Below are 23,799 nucleotides of genomic sequence, written 5' to 3'. Positions count from 1 at the left end.
TTATACAAAGACCCATCGGCCATGATTACAACAGGTACAATCATCTCCAAAATCTTTCCGGTATCACGCTCAGCCAGACAGGGTTGCCCTCTTAGTCCCGGACTATTCGATCTATCATTAGAGCCTTTAGCACAATATATAAGACAATCCCAATCCATAGAACCAATCATAATCAAGGGCACACAACACAAAATTAGTTTATATGTGGACGACGTAATACTGTTCATGCAAAACCCCAACACAGCATTGCCTCATCTTCTCAAGCTGATTGAGGACTTTGGAGATCTATCGGGATTTAGGATAAATTGGCCGAAGTCGGCCTTCCTCCCACTTAACGCCCCTGCAAAAAGAAATATAACCCTCCCAAAAGAGATACAGATGGTAAAACAATTTAGATGTTTGGGAGTTGAGATATTCCCCAACATAAGTCAAACGGTGAAGCACAATTACATAAAAATCCTAAACAAAATCAAATACGACCTTGTCAGGTGGTCGAAACTTAAAAACTCATTACAGGCACGTATATCAATAATCAAGATGGACATCCTACCTAGAATCAACTTTTTCAGCTCAATGCTACCGTTACCCCCTCCAAAGGGTTACTGGAAAGAATTACACTCCTCCACATACAAATTTATTTGGAATAACAAACCACCACGTATAAAAAGATCCACCACACAGAGAAACAAAGCAGACGGAGGTATGGCATTTCCAGATTTCTACCACTACTTTAAGGCATACACTTTAAGACCACTAACAACATGGTTTGATCCCCAAGCATTAGTATCCTGGAGAAATTTAGAAGAAAATATAGTAGCTCCACATAAGCTGAAGGGCATAGTATACACCAAATTACCAATTAAGCAATGCGAACGGAAATTTGGCCCCATAATCACTCATGCGATCCGGATATGGCGCGAAACACAAAAAAAATATCCTAACCCACATAAATGGCACAATCATACTCCCTTATTCAATAACAATGCACTCTTGATTGAAAAACGACCTATAAGATTCCCTATATGGGAAGAGCAAGGCATACACTCATTAGGGGATGTTTTTAACAAACAGGGTTTGTGTAGTTATGGAGAAATATGCAAAAAATTTAATCTCACCAAGTCCACATGGCTTTTTTTACATACAGTTACGGCTATGTTTGAAGTCTCACGGTGTTCCATTAGACATACCAATTGAACACCACAGATACCACAAATTCTTCTATGAAAGAGAGACATTGAGTGGTTTTGTTTCAGATTTTTATCATCAATTACTAACGTCCTCGTATGAAACCCTCCAACTAGACTCTGTCTGGAGGAGGGATATACCAGACCTGGAAAGCGACTTTGATTGGCAAGCAGCCTGGGCAAATATTCGATTCACATCAAGGAACCCGGACCATCAACAAATCAATCTTAACTATATTCACAGGACATACTTGACTCCTATAAGACTGAAAAAATGGGTCTTATACAAGACTCCAAATGCTCCTTATGTACAAATGGGGACGAGGGGACATTTATGCACATGTACTGGGACTGCCCACCAGTTAAGATATTCTGGAAAGAGGTGACCAGGGCCGGACTGGGGAAATAATTCATACCGGGAGATATAGCGCGAAATATAGCCCCAATCAGGCCACTTTTTAAGCGGGGGGTCTGGGGGTCCCCCACCAGGAATTTTTTTGTTACAAAGACTTAATTTCCTGCATTCTGGTGAATTTTAGTGCATGTGAATCACAAACTAATGAGCCAACAATTGCTTAGTACAATGTACTGTTATGGACCTCAAATAAAACTGTTGTGGCACTAGCAATGCTATACTCTCTCCACCTTCAAAAAGAAAAAAGCAAGAGCACAACATATTTTTCTATTTACTATTATAATACAGTTAACCACTCTCTCCTGTAAGGGCCTTTCTTTTTATTTGTTTTATCCCTCTCTCCTCCACCCTTTCTTTTTCTTCCACTGTCCATCTTGACATCAACGTTAATTGACTTTCGCTCTACTGTATCTCTTCCGAGTCCCTCAGTCACAACCCCCTCCAATGTACAGTAAAAATGACCAAGTATGGTCTTGTCAATATTCCAATGTACAGTGTTGCTTGTACAGTTGTACAGTGTCCCCCACCCACTCTCCTACCCAACCTCCCCCCCACCCACCCAACCACCTCCAATGTACAGTACCCCCCCCACCTACCCAACCTCTTCCAATGTACAGTTTCTACGTCAAATGTATATACTTCTTTTCTGGACTCTTTTCGTATCACAAACAGTACTGTATTTGCAAATCTGGTATGTCATAAATGTATAGATGTAGCAGTACTGTCTATCTGTATGTCATATATGTTACGATGAATTAAAAATGGGGGACCCTGATGTAAACAAGACGAAAGTCTTTCTCTGGTCTGCATCCCCTTAACAATTGTATGCATTGAGCTGTACTGTACTGTACCCATTCTGCAATCTGTTAATAAAGTTTTCAATCAATCAATCAATCAATCAACCTGGCTCATTGCCTGGCTGTTATTCTGCATCTGAGTGCCGTCTGCCATTCCATTCGCCGCCTCCGCTGTCAATCAGTTGTATCGCCTGGTCCCGCCTCCACCAATCACAAGCGGCAGCACGGCTCCATTGTGATCCGCGTGAGGGAGAGAGTCAGATAGTTCTCCAACTCTGCCGCAGACAGTGAAATCCTGGTTGTTCCCCACCCACCTAGGTTATCTAACTATCGCGCCGCGCCGCCGCCACAACTAGAAACAATGGCCTGGCAAAAAAAATTTATAATAATAATTTTTTTTTTTTTTATAATTTTTTTTTTTTTTTATCTGTGCAGGCCAGGCCACCGGGAAAACTCCCGGTGCTCCCGATGGCCAGTCCGGGCCTGGAGGTGACCCAGCAACTATCAAACCTCTTAACTTGGAATATACCTGTACACCCCTCTGTACTACTGCTGAATGATGTTTTTGAGTGGGCAGTACATCCACAGCTAAAGAGATTGGTTTTATCGGGTATCACAGTGGCTAAAAAGCTGATAGCATCACGATGGTTCCAACCGGAAAAAATTTGCCGAAAGGTCTGGATTATTACATATCTCGATGTGATCTATCAAGAAATATCTACAGCTAGAATTTTGGGTCTCAATGAATCCAAAATGACACTGTGGTTAGAAGTGGTGGAGAAAATAAAAGCTAGCATATAATGGTAGTGTCTGGTTAGGAGCGAGGGAAATGGATGGATTATCCAATGGGGGGTCCGGAAGGGGGGGGGTACGAGCTGGAGCATATGTGTGTAGGTTTTTAGATAACAGGTATTAAGGGTATATCCTATATAAGACAATTAAATAAAATGTGATTTCATTTCATTGGATGTGCACTGACAAATAATGCTTGTATATCTTACCGTGTGTTGTCATGTTTGTTTATGTGTGTGTTTAAAAAATAATAAAAAAAAAAAATACAAAAAAAAAATGATTCAATATAGAACATTTATATGGGGGATCCTTAAGACCTCCATGTGCTGATGGTGGGATGTTGCCCTGGCCTACAGTGCTTTGTAGGCTGTGAATAGTGGGAGGGTGTAAGGCTCGGTGTAGAAAGTGATTGGATATGGTAATGATTGACGTGAAATTATTCAATCATTGGCCAGAACGTCACTGTCCGGAAAATATCATTTTAGCAACGTTTGTCTGCAAACTTGACAAAGCCTTGACATCTCACTCGTTCCTAGAGGTAAGATATCCAACGCATACTACACATGCATGTATGTTGCAATTTCCCTGCATATGACGTCACTGCTGTTTATGAACCAGCTTGTGGTGTGAACGCAACTATCGCGTAACCTTACAATCACGTTAGCTAACGGCCGAGACTAAAATGGTTAACCGTTTATAAACAGAATGGACTATTTGAAGATTAAAATCATTCTTTTACGTTGCACATGTCGGTTAATTAAAAACATTTAAATAAAAATGCCACCAATACTGTGTAGTCGTTACATAGAATGTTCAAGTACATGTCAGTATAATTAGCTCTAGCCAACGCTGCGGGGCTGGCCCGTCTACAGTCGCTGCTGCTCCAGAGTGTAGACTAGAGCTGCTCGTCGTTGGCTGAGGTTGTTGCTGCTAAAGCTACTAACTCTTTACCACTTCTTCTTTAAACTGGACGCTTTGTCAGTTATCTGCAAATCGACCGGGAGGACGCCGTGAGCATGGCGGACAGGGAGGAGCGGCGCTTCGCCGAGGTTCCCCGGGAGTCTGTCAAACTCATGGCCGAGAGTGCAGGCGTGGAGCTGGGCGACGAGGTGGCCGCTCTGCTCGCCGAGGACGTGTGCTACCGACTCAGGGAGGCCACACAGGTACGCGATGGATGTGTGTGTGTGTGGACATTGGAATATGGATGGATTGAAGTTAAACATAGGTTTGTTTGAGCGTGCTGCGTGGATGCGTTTCGTTGTTAAGTTTTGACTGTTTTGAACCCATACAGAGTAGCTCTCAGTTCATGAGGCATGCCAAGAGGAGGAAACTGACTGTGGAGGACTTCAACAGAGCTCTACGCTGGAGCAATGTGGAGGTGAATGAATGAAAACTTTATTTAACAGATTGCAGAATGGGTATACTACAATACAGTACGGCTCAATACACACAATTGTTAAGGGGATGCAGACCAGAGAAAGACGTTTGTCTTGTTTACATCAGGGTCCCCCGACCTCTGCAGGTGAGAGATGGACCCTGCTGCAACACTGAAAGGCTTTTTCCTTCATATTGTGCATACATACTAACTACTAACTACCATCTACTTTGTGTCTTTTTGTACACAAGGCCATCTGTGGCTACGGAGCCCAAGACGCCCTGCCATTCCGGCCCATCAAGGAAGGGGAGCTGTTCTTTGTTGAGGATCGGGATATCAACTTGGTTGAACTGGCGCTAGCCACCAACATCCCCAAGGGATGTGCTGAAACCATGGTGCGAGGTATGATGACCCACCGCATCTGGGCTTCTTTGTTGAGACGGTTGGAAGACCCAGGAGAGAAGGCTCTGACGGGGATATGAGCAGCAGGACACATGGGGTTCCACCAGATCTGGTCACATCTTGTTTGAACATTTGTAACGTTTACTAACTTAGTTTTCTTTCTTTTGCCAGTGAATGTGTCTTACTTGGATGGGAAAGGCAACCTGGAGCCCCAAGGAACGGGTATGAGTAACATGTCGTTGACATTATACTTGCAATATGGAAGATTGCATTGTGTAATACAGGCCTTGCATGGGATGTTTATGTCGTTTATTTCTTCCAACATGGATGTCTGTATGATCCATTGGTAACCAATTTCGAAAGAAAATGCCTAATTTCTCTGCAGTGGTAGATAAAACACTACAACTTGTTTACAAGATCCAGTAATAAAACACCAATTTATTACTGGATCAGTCTGGATCTTGTTGATATATTTCTCATATACCAAGACATGGCAACTCTTCCAACATGGACTGTCTAAACATTCTGTGAAAGGCCTTCGTTGTTTGTGTCTTCTGATTGCCACAGTTCCCAGTGCAGTACAGTCCCTCTCTGAAGACCTTCTGAAGTATTACCAGCAGGTCACGCGGGCCATCCTGGGAGAGGACCCACACCTCATGAAGGTACAGCTTTGACATGGGACAGGTTTCCCCCAAGCATCTGGGCATTGCCTGATATGGGGGTCCCTACTTAGAAACAGTTCCTAATCTAAACTAAAATTACTATGTAATAATATGAACTACTGAAACTGAAATTGAACTGATTTTGAAGTGAGAAATGATTGTTTTTTTGGGGCTGGACAGAAGCCACTGTGAAAGACATTCAGCCTTTCCAGCCTATAACAAGCTCACTAGAGCAATTTTATATTTTACCCTATGAAGAATTAAACGTTGGTTTATGAACTTGGTACAACATGTAACCAGTATGTTTTAAATGCTGGGGTCACTGGAATTTTCTGACCTCAGTATGGGGTCACCTTTCAAAATGGTTTGGAAACTGTGCCTCTGGACTAGTTTTAAATATAATAAAGCAGATAGAAACTGTGCCTCTGGACTAGTTTTTTAAATATAATAAAGCAGATAGAAACTGTGCCTCTGGACTAGTTTTAAATATAATAAAGCAGATAGAAACTGTGCCTCTGGACTAGTTTTAAATATAATAAAGCAGATAGAAACGGTGCCTCAGGGACTAGTTTTAAATATAAAGCAGATGGAAACTGTGCCTCTGGACTAGTTTTAAATATAATAAAGCAGATGGAAACTGTGCCTAGTTTTAAATATAATAAAGCAGATGGAAACTGCCTAGTTTTAAATATAATAAAGCAGATGGAAACTGTGCCTAGTTTTAAATATAATAAAGCAGATGGAAACTGTGCTTCTGGGACTAGTTTTAAATATAATAAAGCAGATGGAAACTGTGCCTCTGGGACTAGTTTTAAATATAATAAAGCAGATGGAAACTGCCTAGTTTTAAATATAATAAAGCAGATAGAAACTGTGCCTCTGGACTAGTTTTAAATATAATAAAGCAGATAGAAACTGTGCCTCTGGACTAGTTTTTTAAATATAATAAAGCAGATAGAAACTGTGCCTCTGGACTAGTTTTAAATATAATAAAGCAGATAGAAACTGTGCCTCTGGACTAGTTTTAAATATAATAAAGCAGATAGAAACGGTGCCTCAGGGACTAGTTTTAAATATAAAGCAGATGGAAACTGTGCCTCTGGACTAGTTTTAAATATAATAAAGCAGATGGAAACTGTGCCTAGTTTTAAATATAATAAAGCAGATGGAAACTGCCTAGTTTTAAATATAATAAAGCAGATGGAAACTGTGCCTAGTTTTAAATATAATAAAGCAGATGGAAACTGTGCTTCTGGGACTAGTTTTAAATATAATAAAGCAGATGGAAACTGTGCCTCTGGGACTAGTTTTAAATATAATAAAGCAGATGGAAACTGCCTAGTTCTAAATATAATAAAGCAGATGGAAACTGTGCCTCTGGGACTAGTTTTAAATATAATAAAGCAGATGGAAACTGCCTAGTTTTAAATATAATAAAGCAGATGGAAACTGCTTCTGGGACTAGTTTTAAATATAATAAAGCAGATGGAAACTGTACCTAGTTTGAAATATAATAAAGCAGATGGAAACTGTGCCTAGTTTTAAATATAATAAAGCAGATGGAAACTGTGCCTAGTTTGAAATATAATAAAGCAGATGGAAACTGCCTAGTTTTAAATATAATAAAGCAGATGGAAACTGCTTCTGGGACTAGTTTTAAATATAATAAAGCAGATGGAAACTGTGCCTAGTTTGAAATATAATAAAGCAGATGGAAACTGTGCCTAGTTTAAAATATAATAAAGCAGATGGAAACTGCCTAGTTTTAAATATAATAAAGCAGATGGAAACTGTGCCTAGTTTTAAATATAATAAAGCAGATGGAAACTGTGCCTAGTTTTAAATATAATAAAGCAGATGGAAACTGTGCCTAGTTTGAAATATAATAAAGCAGATGGAAACTGTGCCTAGTTTAAAATATAATAAAGCAGATGGAAACTGTGCTTCTGGGACTAGTTTTAAATATAATCAATCAGATGGAAACTGTGCTTCTGGGACTAATTTTAAATATAATAAAGCAGATGGAAACTGCCTAGTTTTAAGTCATCGTCTCTTAACATACTCTGTCTCAATTCTTCTTCCACCTCTCTCTTTCCCAGGTGGCTTTGTTGGACCTCCAGTCCAATTCAAAGATTGCTGCCCTGCTGCCATACTTTGTATATGTCATCAGTGGGGTAGGTTTGTCTTTATAGCTCATATATCAGCCATAGAACAGTCATTGTAGGGTCTAGCCATAACATTACATAAAGAGGCTACTTTTTGGATGGTTCTTTTAATCATTTTCTACTTTTATTTACTCAGGGTAGAATCAGGTGCTCTTTCTCAGCAACGCCCTGCTTCACAGCCACACAGTTGCACACAATTCACACCTTCAGTTTGTCTTCGGTTTTGGACGGGTTACGAACAAAATTAATTGTAACTCCTGTTTGTTTGTATGCGTGTGTGTGTGTACTGTCCTCTTATCCCCCCCCCCCCCCCCCCTCCAGGTGAAGTCTGTGAGCCACGACCTGGAGCAGCTGAACCGTTTGCTCCACATGGTGAAGAGCCTGGTCCAGAACCCCTACCTCTACCTGGGCTCCTACGTCCGCAGCCTGGTGTCCAGCGTCATGTACTGCATCCTGGAGCCGCTGGCCGCCTCCATCAACCCCCTGAACGACCACTGGACCCTGAGGGACTACGCCGCACTGCTCCTCAGCCACATCTTCTGGTGAGTCGCCCCCCCCCAAGTCAGACGGACCTCCAGAGAGGCGGAGCTCGTGTAACAAACGCATCTTAAAGGATAACTCCACTATTTTGGGAAATTAGCTTATTTAACATCTTCCCTGGAGTTAGACAAGAAGATGCATACCTTTTTTGTCTCTGTGCGTGCATTTTAGCTTTGGGAATAGATGCTCCGTTAGCATAGCTTCATCACTGGAAGTGAGGCAGGACAGTAGCCTTACAGTGCCTTACAGTGTATTGCAAGGTCTGACATTGACCAAACTTGATATGCATGACCTTGGTGGGCTCTAGGTCAACTCCTGAAAAGGGGGTCAATGTCGGACCTTGCAATCAAAAGTTAGGGGCGCACTGAAATTATGGCAAGGGTTATTAGCCCCCTAACTTTTGATTGCAAAGTCTGACATTGACCCCCTTTTCAGGAGTTGACCTAGAGCCCACCAAGGTCATGCATATCAAGTTTGGTCAATGTCAGACCTTGCAATACACTGTAAGGCACTGTAAGGCTACTGTCCTGCCTCACTTCCAGTGATGAAGCTAAGCTATGCTAACGGAGCATCTATTCCCAAAGCTAAAATGCACGCACAGAGACAAAAAAGGTATGCATCTTCTTGTCTAACTCCAGGGAAGATGTTAAATAAGCTAATTTCCCAAAATAGTGGAGTTATCCTTTAAAGGGAGAATCTGTAATGGCGCCCCAAACGGCGACACCTCTAGGCGAAAGAGCCCCCCCCCCCGCTTGGTGTTGTGTTTTGTTAACTTTTTTCATGTCCGATGTGTGGGTTGGAGTTTAGTAACTTATTATATTTCTCCAGACCTCTCTTGGCAGAGCCGGGGGTGTAGCCAGCAGTAGCAACGCCTCCCCCTATACCCACTGAAATCCAACCCACACATCAGACAAAAACAAAAGATGTAAACGGAGCCCAATACCGACAGGGGCTCTTTTGCCTAGAGGTCACTGTTTGACAACATTACAGATTCTACCTTTTAAAGGGATAGATTTGTGGACCTCTAGCCCTATTTCCTACTTACCAATAATGATGTTGATCGGTAGAGTCCTTTCTCAGCACAATCCATGCTGTTACTCATACTAGCCCTGCCTAGTTAGACACAAACTAATGCAAAGTCAATGGGGTCAAGCTCCTGTTTGTACAAGCTCACTGAAACTTACTCCATAGTGCACACAAAGTTAGGGTTGGGTACCGTTCACGTTTGAACTGATACTGGTACCTGTGAATCGATACCGCTACCCAACCAATGGTACCTTTTTTCAGTACTTGAGTCTCTAAAAATGTAATCTACGGGGCGCCCTCGTGGCGCATACCATAGTGCCTTGCGCATCTACGCGGCCGACCCGGGTTCGATCCCAGCTCCCGTCGTTATTTGTTGCATGTCCTCCCCACCTCTCCTCCCGTTCGCCCTCTCCTGTCGGTCCTGCGTGACCAATAAAGCTGTAAAAATGCTAAAAAAAAAGAGAAATTTAATCTACCTACCTCAGTTGTAAAAAATGTGTCCAAACTTCAAATTATTTATTATCATTAATTTTATTTAGAACAATTTGTTAATATATATATAATATTGCAGCGAAAGTTGTCTGCATCTAGCTTTGTAAATTGTAACCAACACTTGCGACCGTTTTCGGCTTGCCATTGCCCAGACTGCTTTGTTGTTGAATCAAGTCAAATCCTAGGTAAGCGTGTATTGTTGTGCGTGTGAACGGCACACTTCATAGGTTTCGTTAAATTCGCGGTAAACGAAACGTTTAAAAAAAATAATAAAAAATGTATTAATAGTTTGAAACACAAAACAGCTCAACATAAATACAGTACAATACAGACAAAACTAAACTCACAAACGGTACAATACAAATAAAACTAAACTCACAAACATTAAACAATACAATACAGTACAATACAGACAAAACACACTAACAAAATGGGGGGGGGGGGGGGGGTGCAGATCAAACACTCCTGCTTTCAGTCATAACTATTCTCCAAGTATGTCCTTATATAGATCCAGGGACCGTCCTCTCCATGGTCATGTTCAGTGAGCGTTGAGGGCTTGAGGCTGCTCGTTCCATTGTCAATAGGTCCATGAAATCCCTCATCCAGGTGTCCATGCAGAAACAATTTGGCTTTTGGATCTTCCAGTTCATCATGATTGTACGCTTAACTGACATATGTGCTAGTGTAATGATGCGTTGTGTAAGTGCTGATTGTATACCAACTACCCCTATGCCCAAGAGGCAGACTTTTGGACATAAGGGTATTTTAACACTGAGAATAGAGGATAGTCTTAAAATGACCTTGTGCCAAAAACTCTTCACTGTGGGGCAATGCCACAACATGTGGATGAGTGTTCCTACCTCCCCACATCCATGCCAGCACAAATCTGAGATGGCTTGATCAATTTTTTTAAATTTTACATGGTGTAATATAGGCTTGATGAATTACCTTTAATTGTATCATTTTATATCTTACACATTTGGATGATGTTGTATTTTTTAAAACCGTCTCCCATTGTGGAGCAGTCAAGGAAACCTTCAAATCCCTCTCCCACTGCTGTTTAATGGAGGCCAGGCCATCTGATGAGCTAAGTGACAGTAACCTGTATATCTTAGATACTGACCTCCTTTCTGAAGCGATCCTTCTTAGTCTGTCATCCATATCCGTTTCCAATATTTCGAAATAAAACTGGCAATTTTACACACCATTTAGAAAAGCCATTCAAACATCTCTCTTGGCACGGAGCGAGTGGTCAGAGTAAAATGCAGATCGGCGTCACATTAAATGCAGTTCGATGTCAACCAAAACGCCGAGCAGCGTTTTGTGTGACACCAAGTCAGCGGCGCGGATGTCCGCACGTCAGAAAATAGTAGCTTCGCACCTGTGGGTCTGCTGTCCGCTGAGATCAAAGCTCAAAGAGCCGCGCGGACCTCCGCGGAGTCTGCTCTGTGTACAGTCTGCTCGACTATGGGAGGGCCTTAAGGCTGTCAAAGTTAATGCTTTATTAACGCATTAACCCACAATTCTTTTAACGCCACTATTTTTTACGCAAGATTAATGTTTACCAGAGCTCTTGTGGGCCACATCAAATGACGTGGCGGGCCACATTTGGCCCGCGGGCCTTGAGTTTGACACCTATAGGGTTTCAAAAATCTGAACTATCCCTTTAATGTAAAACATACATATTTATTGTCTTTGTGACACAATGGTTTCTGATCCGTGTCTCTGCCAGGACTCACGGGGACCTGGTGAGCGGTCTGTACCACCAGATCCTCTTGTCTCTCCAGAAGGTCCTTTCCGACCCGGTCCGACCCCTGTGCTCTCACTACGGTGCCGTGGTCGGGCTCCACGCCCTGGGCTGGAAGGTGAGTTCTCTGCTCCTTCATTTAGGAGACCGTTCCTTCACTGTTGGTGACTTGGATTAGGGCCACTGTCGTGTGCGTGTGTGTGTGTGTGTGGCCTCATTTCAACAGGTCCACTCGGTAAGATATTCGATCACAGCGAGAAGGTCTTGGGTCCCAGGTCGCTTGACTGTGGCTGATCCACTGCTCCTAAATAGTATGGGTTAAATGCAGAGAGGAAATCTTTTCAGAAATATTAAACAGACAAAACGGAGACATCTAAAGACATTGAACCAAAAAGAAAGACAAAGGAGAAAACAATAAAAAGATGTAGGGATGCACCGAAAATTATCGGCCGAAAATGGTTAAAAAGGCTCTTTCTGCTTTTGGCCGAAAGGGTTTTAGCACCGAAAATATATGACCGAAAGTCAAATAACGTGTTGTTGTGATGACGTCATCAAAACGCGACTACAGACATACCGGTAGCATCATAGATATCTATGGTAGCATGCGCAACATGTAACGTGAGCAGCTTGGCAGCTCTTCCTGCATTCTACAGCCTGTGATAACTAACTCCTCTTGGGAGTAGGGATGCCCCCCGAAACCCGGTTCTAAACTAAATTAGAAAAAAACTGAGTATTGATCAGCTCCGACGTTAACGGTACTGCTATCAGTAGTCTAGGAGCGGATTAGCTACGGAGCTAACAGTGTACCATCCACCTGCGACGCAACGGTGGCAGCCACAGTGGACACTGAGTAATGTTAACGTTATGACGAGTTCATACTACACTACACGTATGAACTCGACATAACGTTAACGTTACTCCGTTTAAATGAAGTGTTTAATTAGCAGCAATCCGTTGTTGAAAATGTATCGTTAAACCGAAAATGGAAATGCGAGGACAGGAAGTCGTCATCAATCGTTAGTCTTAACAGTCTGGAATTAATGTATGCATTCAAAAGTGCTGAATAAATGTTTTATGGGCCCATAATAGTGATTATTAATATTATTTAAGTTAAGTTAAGTTTAGCCATAATCATGTCTTTTGCCATAATCAGGTAGCTTAAAAAAAAAAAAGAAAAAAACATATATATATATTTATATTAATCATTTTCGGCCTTTCGGCATTCTGTTTTCGGCCAACTGTTTCCTATTTTCGGTATCGGTTTCGGCCAAGAATTTCCCATTCGGTGCATCCCTAGATGTAATATATAATAAACAATATTATTATAATAAATACAAAAAAAAACCGACATAGCTGCCTCAATTTTCTAATCTGCAGGGTATTCAATCTCTCCTTCAAATACTCATACCTTCCCAAACGTATCTGAGGATCTCTGTACTGTGAGTCTCCACTTCTCAAGCTGGAGGTTCTGCATCACCTCTCTCAGCCCCTGAGTCCAGCTCGGCATATGAGAAGACTTCCATTGAAGCAGTGTCTCCGTGCTGCTAGCAATGTCACATGTTTTGTCATTTGGAGTTTAGCTTGGGAAAGATTCTCTTTATTTTCACCTCCTCTTGATCTGCACACGTGTTTCTCCAGTGGTGGAAGAAGTACACAGTTCCTTTACTTAAGTAGAAATACCCAGATAAATGAGTACTCTGGTAAAAGTCCTCCATTCAAATTCTACTTAAGTAAAAGTAGTATTTAAGTAAAATTGGCTATTGAATGTACTTAAGCATCTAAGGTAAAGGTATGCATTCTACATGACGTTTGTGTATTCCAGTGCTTGGGAGCATTCAATCCCTCGATCCATTGACCTCTAAAAGTTATGTTAAAGTGGTATGTGGTCCAGTCATGCTGCTCTGATTACATCCTCTTGAAGTTGTCAGGCTTTAAATGTGAAAGCATATAATCTTCATACATTTTTGCCATGTTTTCTAATTTCTATACAAAATCTTTTTCTTCAACGTAGCTAGTAACCGATGGGTTCGGATAAATGTAGTGGAGTAAAAAGTACAATATTCCCTTTGAACTGTTGTGGAGTAAAAGTATAAAATTCCCTAAAAGCAAAATACTCACGCACAAGTAGCTGGAAATTATACTTAAGTACAGTACTTGAGTAAAAGTACTTTCCACCACTGTGTTCCCAGGCCGTGGAGCGAGTGCTGTACCCCCACCTGCCGGCCTACTGGGCCAACCTGCAGGCGGTGCTGGACGACCACTCTGTGTCCAACGCCCAGGTGAAGGCAGACGGACACAAGGTGTACGGAGCCATCCTGGTGAGTAGCCTTTGCTTCTGGGAACAAAAGGATTAAGATATATTCCTTTATTGATCCCCCTGTGGGTCTCATAGCAGCATGGGGGAGGGGAGGTAAAGGTATGGGCAGGGTAATGGGGAGGTGTTTATTGTTTAAAAGGATCCCCATTAGCTGCCACCTAAGTGGCGAGCTAGTCTTCCTGGGGTCCACACAGAAAGACAACACAAAACATAACAATACATGAGATACATATGACAATCACAATTCACTTAATTAAAATGATAATCTTTTTTTTTTGTATCTACTTTTTCTCCCCCTTTTTCAGTATTTTTCTCCCATCCCAATTTTGTCGTTATGCCAATTCCCTTCCCTCCCTTCCTGGTCGTTGCGCGCATTTGCCACCCACTTGCCGGTCTAGGGAGGGTTGATAGATACTATCACATGTCCCCTCCGATACATGTGGAGTCAGCCAGCCACTTCTTTTCTCCTGACAGCGAGGACTCTCACTGGGGGAGCGGAACGCGTGGGAGGCTCACACTACTTCCCCCGGTTCCCTTCCTCGCTGAGCAGGCGCCCCGACCGACCTGTAGGAGTCGCTGTTTACAATGACCAGGATACACCCCCCACCGGCTTCCCACCCGCTAACACTGCCAATCGTGTTAGTATGGACGACCGACCAAGCCGGAGGCACCACTGACGGCTGGATTCGATACCAGTGTCTCTGCGGTGGTAGGCAGGCGCTTGGTCTGCTGCTCTACCCAGCCGCCTCAATTAACAATGATAATAAAAAAAAAACTAACAGTGTAGTGGTTACGTCTTTGCTGTTTCCGGCCGGTCCACCTCAAAACAAATAAAGCATGAACATTTGCATGGTGTACCTTTCTGTGCGTATTCATCCACAATCTATAGCTCAACATGAAAATATTCGCAATTAACACTTTAACTGCCGAAAACGCCGGAACTCGTCATTCCCCGCCATGCTCAAGTTGCCGAGGACGCTGTAACTCGTCTTTGATATCAATATTTCAAAAATCTGTGATCGAAATCATATTTCCGTTCCGGAGCCTTGACACACAGTGCTGATCTCCTCTCAACCCTCTAGCGGTTCAAGACCGCCATCTGGTGGCCGATCGGCAGATCGAAACCGGATATCAACCTTTGAACCGGCAGGACTCACTCCATATGTGGTCCGGGCACTCGCTAATGTTAGAGAGACTCTGTCTTCACACAGTGAACATCGATCGGTGGAAATAACTCGAAAAAACAACATGATTTGGACGTATATACTATTATACAACCTGGAAATAGATCGGGCATTTCAACATCCCATAATCGAAAACTGTCTACTCCACGCTGATCGCCCAACGGCCCGAGGAGACTGAGGTGAGTTTTAGCGTGTAGTATTACCGTGTTCGATATAAACTGCTATGATGAACATATGACCCACATTAGATGAATGGTATAACGTTGCCCACGGAATTATAAACGCCCCCTCGCCCATCCGGTCAACATCAGATGACGTGTAGTAAATTCTAGAAGTACGTCCAGTTGAAATTTTTTATCTCGCACAGATTCCTACCAAACTGTATTTGATCATCAATATAATGCATTTGGGGCTATAAATCACGTTCTGGAGAAAGCTGCAGAAAGAGATGAAAACATACTTATACTTTAGACCATATTTTAGTATGAATATGTGAATGAAAAAGTTTAACGTTGCTACACCATGAACAATACATATAGGACATTGAATGGGCCCTAATAATGGCAATCTAGCAATAGAATTTAAAAAGTTATAGCCCTGCAAAGAAGGGGAACTTCTCCATGTTAAATAGAGCTGGCAAGGGATGGTATATCATGAATTTAACCTTGGGCAATCAAAGTGTTAATTACGTCAAATTTTATTTCAACCAAAAATAATGCTTAAACAGTAATGTTAGTGATGGAAGGGAACTCATTTAGTGCAAAATGGAAAGCTTTCCAATGTTTATGAGGCAGATATAGGCGATACAATTAGATCTGAATCTGAAAATATGAGAAAAATAAACTGTGTAAAGTAAAGATACATCTCCTCAATGCACATCAGCCTCCGACAAAAAGGAATTAGGACAAAAGTACCAAAAATATTCCATTAAGTTTGAAGCCCCAGAACAAACAAACTTAGGTGTGTATAATATTCTAAGCCTAGCTTTGTTTTTAAATACGAGCCCATCTATTATTGTCATGGCAGTGAAGTTCCCACTCTGTCCTACAGGTGGCAGTGGAGCGACTCCTGAAGATGAAGGCCCTGTCTCTGTCCGAGGCAGTAGAGGGAGGGGCCGATGGCCAGCCAGGTTCTGGGGCTGCAGCTCTGGGCTACAGGGTGAGCTCCCCCGGCCTCAGCCCCCCTCCGGAGCCCCTGTCGGAGGCAGCCCTGGGCATCGCCAGCCACCTCCAGGCCGGCGGCGCTGGCTGTCCTTGGGAGGAGTGGACCCCTGTCCCGCTGCCCGCCATGTACTGTGAGCTCTACTCCTTTTTCGGAGACAGCCTGGCCGTCCGGTTCAGCACAGGGCCCGGGTTCGGAGGTTTCCCGCCCTCTGCCCCGGCCATGCCGGCTGACACCAGGAAAGAGCCCCCGGGTCCAGCTGCCAACCCGGACACCACCCGGAAGATGCCCCAGCTCACCGCCAACCTGAACATCAGCCCCCGGCAGGATGGCAGTCCTCGCACGGAGCCCGCTCCCCCCAGTCTGGCCGCTACCGCCCCGGGGAGGTGAGGACTGTTAGCATTAAGCTGTGTAGTTATGAGCCGATACTCCTCCTGGTATCTGATAATGAGCTGATACTCCTCCTGGTATCTGATAATGATAGTAAAGTACTCTGTATATGACAGTACCTCAGGTTTAATACTATAGTACTCTGTATCTGTCAGTACTTCAGGTTTAATATTGTATAGTACTCTGTATATGACAGTACTTCAGGTTTAATATTATATACATTTACATTTAGTCATTTAGCTGACGCTTTTATCCAAAGCGACTTACAAGTTCTGTACGACAGGTCATCAGGAAGGGTACAACTCTATCAGCTGAGTAACAATGTTCATCAAAGTGTTGCGTGTTAGTACTCTGTATATGACTACTTCAGGTTTAATATTATATAGTACTCTTTTTTTTTTTTTTTTTTATCTACTTTTTCTCATTTTAAAATTTTTTCTCCCATCCCAATTTCGTATTTCCAATTCTCCCCTCCCCGCGCTCCTTTTCCCAGTACCGCGCCTCGCGTTTTAGCGCTCTCGGCGGCTGGCGTTTTTGGGCGGAGCGCTCCCAGTGCCTAAAGTTGAAACGAGTTCAACTTTTGGAAAGGAGCGCGCTCATCAATGTGACTTTTTTCGACCGACCAATCAACATCGAGCAAGTGGGGGAGCCGCGGCAGTCGCGAGACTCAGAAAAACGCTCTGAGCTTTTTTTCTTTGCTTTTCAAAGCGGTCCGCCTTGAAAAAAACATCCGCTATGGACACAAGCCCTAACACTGCCAATTGTGTTAGTATGACGGCCGGCCAAGCCGGTAGCAACGCTGAGAGCAAGTCTATTAAGCCTATTCTTTTTTTTTTATATTTTCACTTTCTTACTAAATGAATGATGTTTTTATTAGCCTATATCAATGTGAACAGACTCCTAACACTTATACTGCAGCCACCCACCAGGGGGCGATATCTATATATTTTGGCTTCGCTTGGTTTGGATATTATCCAGTGTCCTGATTGGTGGGAAATGCTTGCAGGAAGAAAAGCCATTTGAACTGTTTAGGGCTGTCTTAAATACTTCGAAGCTTCGTTCGATGGCACGAGCTTCGAAGTAAAAAAATAAATCGAAGTTTAAATATTTAATAAAAAAAAGAGAAATTGCCTCCAAAATCTTGCACCTCCATTCCAATGAAACTAAAGTAAGCGGCACCTTCCCGCCTCCATTCCAATGAAACGCAAGTAAGCGGCGCCTTCCCGCCTCCATTCCAATGAAACGAAAGTAAGCGGCGCCTCGACTCCACCTCTCTACAACAAGCACGTGGAGTTTATCCGTGTTGAAAACAACAAGGACATGTGCAGCAGACATGTCGACGAAGAAGTCATCAGACGTGTGGTTACACTTTAAAATATGCAAAGACAATGCCCAAAAAGCCGAGTGCCAGATATGCCAGAAGAAAATGGCATATCACAACTCTACAACAACTTTGTCAAATCACCTAAAAAACTTACCGTAATTCCTCTAATAGTAACCGGGTCTCAAATACAAGCCGGGTCTCTATTAATGGCCGGGTGCGCTCTTGAGCTAAGCAATTATAAGCCGGCCTCCTAATACAAGCCGGGTTACTAATATACTGAGCTGCATACTGAGCTAGTTACTTGATTTCACTTTGAAAACCTTGAAATGACCAGTGACCACCTGTAATTGCACTGTTTACTATTTCATACAGTACTTGGTTTCAATAAATGAACCCAGTACATTTTACTGGGTTCAAACTGACACAAAATGTTGATTTATTCATTATGATCCGTTTGAAAATTTGAAATATAGGCCTCCCTCTTATACAGGCCTCCTCCTAATACAAGCCTGGTACCCGCTACAGTTGAAACAAATACAAGCCGGGGTTACTATTAGAGGAATTACGGTAAGTATCGTTGTACACGACGGCGACGCCACACAAAACATTAATATGGCTATGCCTATGCTGCTATGACTAATGTGTTACCAAGTTGGCTAATTTAATTGTAATCATCTGCTTTTGTAGGTGCATTGTCTGATATAATTATAAATGATAAATTAAATATAATATAATTGTTTGCTTGATAGACGAAGGTTGCAACATAATTATGTAATGTCGTTGGCTGTGAGAGCAGCCCCACTGCACCCAGGCAGCGCAGCCGAGTGAAACCTTGTCGAAAGGGGCTACTTAATTAATTAATCCAATCCACTTTATTTATAGAGCACATTTAAAAACAACAAAGTTTACCAAAGTGCTGTACAAGTCCCACAACATAAGATATAAAAAAAATCATAATTAATAATAATTATTTTTATTTATTTTTTTCCTCGAAGCTTCGAATTAAAATCGAAGCTCGGCCCCGAAGCTTCGATTGCCAAAAAAAGCTTCAAAGGTCAGCCCTAGAATTGTTTATCAGACAAGCAACATAGGAATTAATTTAGGCTTCACTGTATCCTAGACACACAGCCAGGGGAGGAAATTAGGCCACTTTACTCGCCAAATGCGAGTATTTTTTACGTTTGGCGAGTGATTCATGAAGACCACTCGCCAGTCTGGCGAGTATACAAAAAAAAAAACATTCTGCAATCACTGCACTGGCAAACGGTGCGCGTCTTCTGAGTGCTCGCTTTAGTTGACAGTGCCACGAGAGCACTGCACAAGACCACCCGCGGACATATAATGTTTAATAAAAGTTTGCGCAGTACTGGCCAACCCGCGGACATATAATGATAAAAGTCCTGCGTTACTAGGCTAGCCATCAGGAGCACTCTCAAACGGATAACGTTAAACACAGCAGAAGATGGAAAACAGACAGACTGACCAACGGGGAACTGCATCCAACCCTAGTACAACCCTCGAGTATAAGTTACTAAGGACACATTTAAATCACAGAGGTGTAATGTTAGTCTACTGGAAATGTATACAGTGGTTAGCTTCTAGTTTTAGCGATAGCTGCTTGCTAGCTAACGTTAGCCCCGTGTGCTCAAAGCAGCCAGCTAGGTGTATCTGTTATGACTATAATGTTTCCAAAAAAGCACCGGACTACGACGTAAGGTTAGACATTTTATTTCATGCTCAAAAGCCCCTGGCTTGCACATCGCAGTCACGAAAGGGGCTAGCTAAGCTCAACCAGTGCACTGTGTACAACAGCACACCAACCCAACTGACGTTATCACAACACTTGACGGTACTGTCGTAAGACCACCGTGCTGTCTTAAAGGCACAGTGTGCCTACCCAGATGCATACACAACATTGACGAGGCTTGACAACCGAGGTTCAAAGTTAACTTGATTGATTGAAAACTTTATTAACAGATTGCAGAATGGGTACAATACAGTACGGCATTTTCAATTCATCATAACATATGACATACAGATAGACTACTGCTACATCTATATATTTCACATCTATCTATACACTTCACAACATACTTCGGTTTTTTTCTTTCACTGCCCAACCCAGTCCAACCCAGCATCTTTCACTGCCCAGTTCAGCCCAACCCAGTCCAGAATAGATACCTCTTTCATGTTAATATGTTTTATGCTAATATTGTGAAGAGTAGAGATTAATGTTTTATGCTAATACATATTTTAAAGAGTAGAGACACGGTGTGATTATTTTACTATGATTGAAAATCTATTTAGACGAAGACATACAAAGAAGTAATTATCACAATTAGCGATTTTTTTTGTCTGGTAAAAAATCTGTTTGGCTGGTAAAAAAAATCAGATACTCGCCAGTTGGCTGGTAAGCCAAAAAGTTAGTTTCCTCCCCTGCACACAGCCCAGGCCTATAGACAACAAACAGCCGTCCATGGTGCTGAAACAACAGCACTAGTATCCATGGTGCTGAAACAACAGCACTAGTATCCATGGTGCTGAAACAACAGCACTAGTATCCATGGTGCTGAAACAACAGCACTAGTATCCATGGTGCTGAAACAACAGCACTAGTATCCATGGTGCTGAAACAACAGCACTAGTATCCATGGTGCTGAAACAACAGCACTAGTATCCATGGGGCTGAAACAACAGCACTAGTATCCATGGGGCTGAAACAACAGCACTATCCATGGTGCTGAAACAACAGTACTATCCCTGGGGCTGAAACAACAGCACTAGTATCCATGGTGCTGAAACAACAGCACTAGTATCCATGGTGCTGAAACAACAGCACTAGTATCCATGGTGCTGAAACAACAGCACTAGTATCCATGGTGCTGAAACAACAGCACTAGTATCCATGGTGCTGAAACAACAGCACTAGTATCCATGGTGCTGAAACAACAGCACTAGTATCCATGGTGCTGAAACAACAGCACTAGTATCCATGGGGCTGAAACAACAGCACTAGTATCCATGGGGCTGAAACAACAGCACTATCCATGGTGCTGAAACAACAGTACTATCCCTGGGGCTGAAACAACAGCACTAGTATCCATGGTGCTGAAACAACAGCACGCTGTCCATTGTTCTAAATCAAGGTTCTCAAACTTTTTTATACCACAACCCCATTTTATTTAGGATTTGTTTTGGCGACCCCACATTTAATGTATAGCATAATTTCAACATGGAATTAAGGAATATCAAAATAAAAGCACACGTTGTTGAACTTGATCATGCATATTTATTAGAACATTTTATTACAGCACCATGTTATCAATACACATTTATAAAACGAGGCATATTTAACTAAAATATGTTGCCAGAACATAAAAATAGAATTTTTATTTATATATAAAAAAATATATGTACTTGCCAATGTGCGACCCCACTTTGGGTCGCGACTAGGGATGTCCCGATCCGATCACGTGATCTGGATCGGGGTCCGATAACGTGATTTTCAGAAGATCGGGATCGGGAAAAAATTGTGATTTTTTTTTTTCTTATTTTACTTTTTTTTCTACTTTTTCTTTTTTCAATTCAACAAACATGACCATGTTCGCGTCTTAAACGCATACTGAGGCCTTAGTTTTGGTTTTAAATTGCATATCATCATTCATTTATTTATTGTCACACAGAGCAGAAGAATTTTGCCAAAACGAACGCATTTCCTTTGATTTAATTATACATCAAATGATTTATGTCAAGGATGAGGGACATCCACTAGTTGCAGAACTTGCAGTCACCTGATTTTTACAGACGATGGCGCCATTGCTCTCATGAAGCAGCAGGTTGGAGGCGGAGTTTTTAGATTACTCCGGTTGCAATGCCTCGCTTGAATGAAGTTAACTTTTCACCTGGATAACGTCAACATTCAGGGTGAATGTAATGTGAGAAATTGGGATGGGAGAAAAAAAAATGAATACATTTCTTTTTTGATCGAATCGGGAAAGATCGGTATCGGTAGATACTCAAAATCACATGATCGGGATCGGATTGGGAGCAAAAAATTTGATCGGGACATCCCTAGTTGCGACCCGTAGTTTGAGAACCGCTGTTCTAAATTCATTTATCTTCTGTGGACCTGTGAATAGTACTACTAACGTAGTATTAAGTCATCCCTACTTGTAGATCTGAAATCAGGTCTGTGCTGTTGGCTTTGTATTCGTGATCATGTGATTAAATCAGGTCATGTATTCATGCTCATGTGATTAAATCAGGTCATGTATTCATGCTCATGTGATTAAATCAGGTAATGTATTCATGCTCATGTGATTAAATCAGGACTGTACTGTTGGCTTTGTATTCATGTGATTAGTAATATCTCCTCATGTCTCCTTCCATCAGGTCTCTGGCTCGCTCTTCCTCCTCCTCCTCTTCCTCAGTGCAGCGCTCCCGGTCCTCCTCCTCCCGGGCGGGCCAGCGCCCAGCAGGGCCGTCCCGCGACGTCTTCCCCAAGACGCGCTTCACGTCGCCGCAGGCCGGACTCCCCGTGTTCTCCTTCCTCATCGGCGGGCGGCAGATGGGCCGGCGTTGCCAGGGGCGACGGCCCTTCCAGACCGTCTTCGCCCCTACGCCGCCCCCGTCCTCCGTCCCGCCCCGCGCCTACGCCCACAAGCTGCCCGTCATCGGGAGGGTGGGCAAGCCTGTCCGACGCTGGGCCTGTTCCCACTACTCCCTTCACCTGCCTCTCTAAGGGGGGGGGGGGGGGGCAGGCTGCTCGCTCCCCACACACCCTGTTCCCACTACTCCCTTCACCTGCCTCTCTGAGGGGGGGGGGGGGGGCAGGCTGCTCGCTCCCCACACACCCTGGCACTGACCAGCTGTCACTTCCGAGGGAACAAGGGATCAAGGAAAGAGGGTGGGGCTTGAGATAGGTCCTTTGAAGCAGTAGCTATGACCCGTTAATGGTAAATGGCTGCATTTATGGCCAATAAATGGTAAATGGCTGCATTTAGATGGCAGCTTTTATCCAAAGTGCTTTACAATTTGTTCCCATTTTCCCATTTTGACCCATTCACTCACACATTCACACACCGACGGCGGAGGCAACCATGCAAGGTGCCAACCTGCTCATCGGGAGCAATTGGGGGTCTTGCTCAAGGACTCTTTGACACGCTGCCCGGGAGAGGCGGGAATCGAACTGGGAACCTCCAGACGACTGCTGCTCTACCTCCTGAGTCACTGTCATCCGTTGTCCATAGTAGATGGACACTGGTAAAAGACACTAACTTGACTCATCACAGTGTCGCTCTTACCTAGGTTTATTTCTGGCGGCCCACCACCGTATCAAAAGAGTATATAAACTTCCCAAGCTGATACAATAATACATGAATAATGCCTTTCGACTGCTCTGCTCTGCTCTGTGTACGGTCCCCCTCCCAGTCTACCACCACAGATAACCTGACAACCAGTCGGAAACAGTGCAACATGTCACAGAGTACACGGAGCAAAATGACATTGTCTACGGAGCCATCGTTTTGCCCAAAGACTGAAAGTACACACTGAGAGGCTGCTGAGGACAGGAGCAGCATTTATTACGCATCTGAGAGTATTTTTGACATGATTCTGTACATAATATTGCTGACAATTTCGTAAGAATAAAAAATTATTCACAGACTTATTTTTTACGCTTCTGGTTCATTTGTTCAGTACGACTTTGTCTGGTTTGGTTTGAAAATGTGATCTTTCTTCTCAGTTGTTTGAATGCTACTGAACTGTCCCAGTGAGCGTGGCTGTGCCTGTATGACTTACCACCTCTTCAATATTTAATAGCTTACC

The 23,799-nt window shown here is 42.9% G+C and overlaps 1 protein-coding gene across 1 annotated transcript; it reads left to right on the top strand.

Annotated features, from left to right (window-relative positions):
• Positions 1 to 3,665: 3,665 nt before the first annotated feature.
• taf6l (TAF6-like RNA polymerase II, p300/CBP-associated factor (PCAF)-associated factor) lies at positions 3,666 to 22,714 on the top strand (the record flags this gene model as incomplete). Its single annotated transcript, XM_084316778.1, has 12 exons — positions 3,666 to 3,726; positions 4,171 to 4,351; positions 4,480 to 4,566; positions 4,815 to 4,965; positions 5,137 to 5,187; positions 5,533 to 5,627; positions 7,727 to 7,801; positions 8,114 to 8,334; positions 11,583 to 11,715; positions 13,787 to 13,915; positions 16,149 to 16,645; positions 22,366 to 22,714. The coding sequence occupies exons 2-12, from the start codon at positions 4,205 to 4,207 to the stop codon at positions 22,712 to 22,714; spliced, it is 1,935 nt and encodes a 644-aa protein (XP_084172904.1). The 5' UTR covers positions 3,666 to 3,726; positions 4,171 to 4,204.
• Positions 22,715 to 23,799: the final 1,085 nt, after the last annotated feature.

This window comes from Notolepis coatsorum (assembly GCF_963971535.1).
Source record: "Notolepis coatsorum genome assembly, chromosome: 1".
NCBI lineage: Eukaryota > Metazoa > Chordata > Actinopteri > Aulopiformes > Paralepididae > Notolepis > Notolepis coatsorum.
Note: the sequence above shows the minus strand (reverse complement) of the source record. Positions and strands in the feature narration are given on the sequence as shown.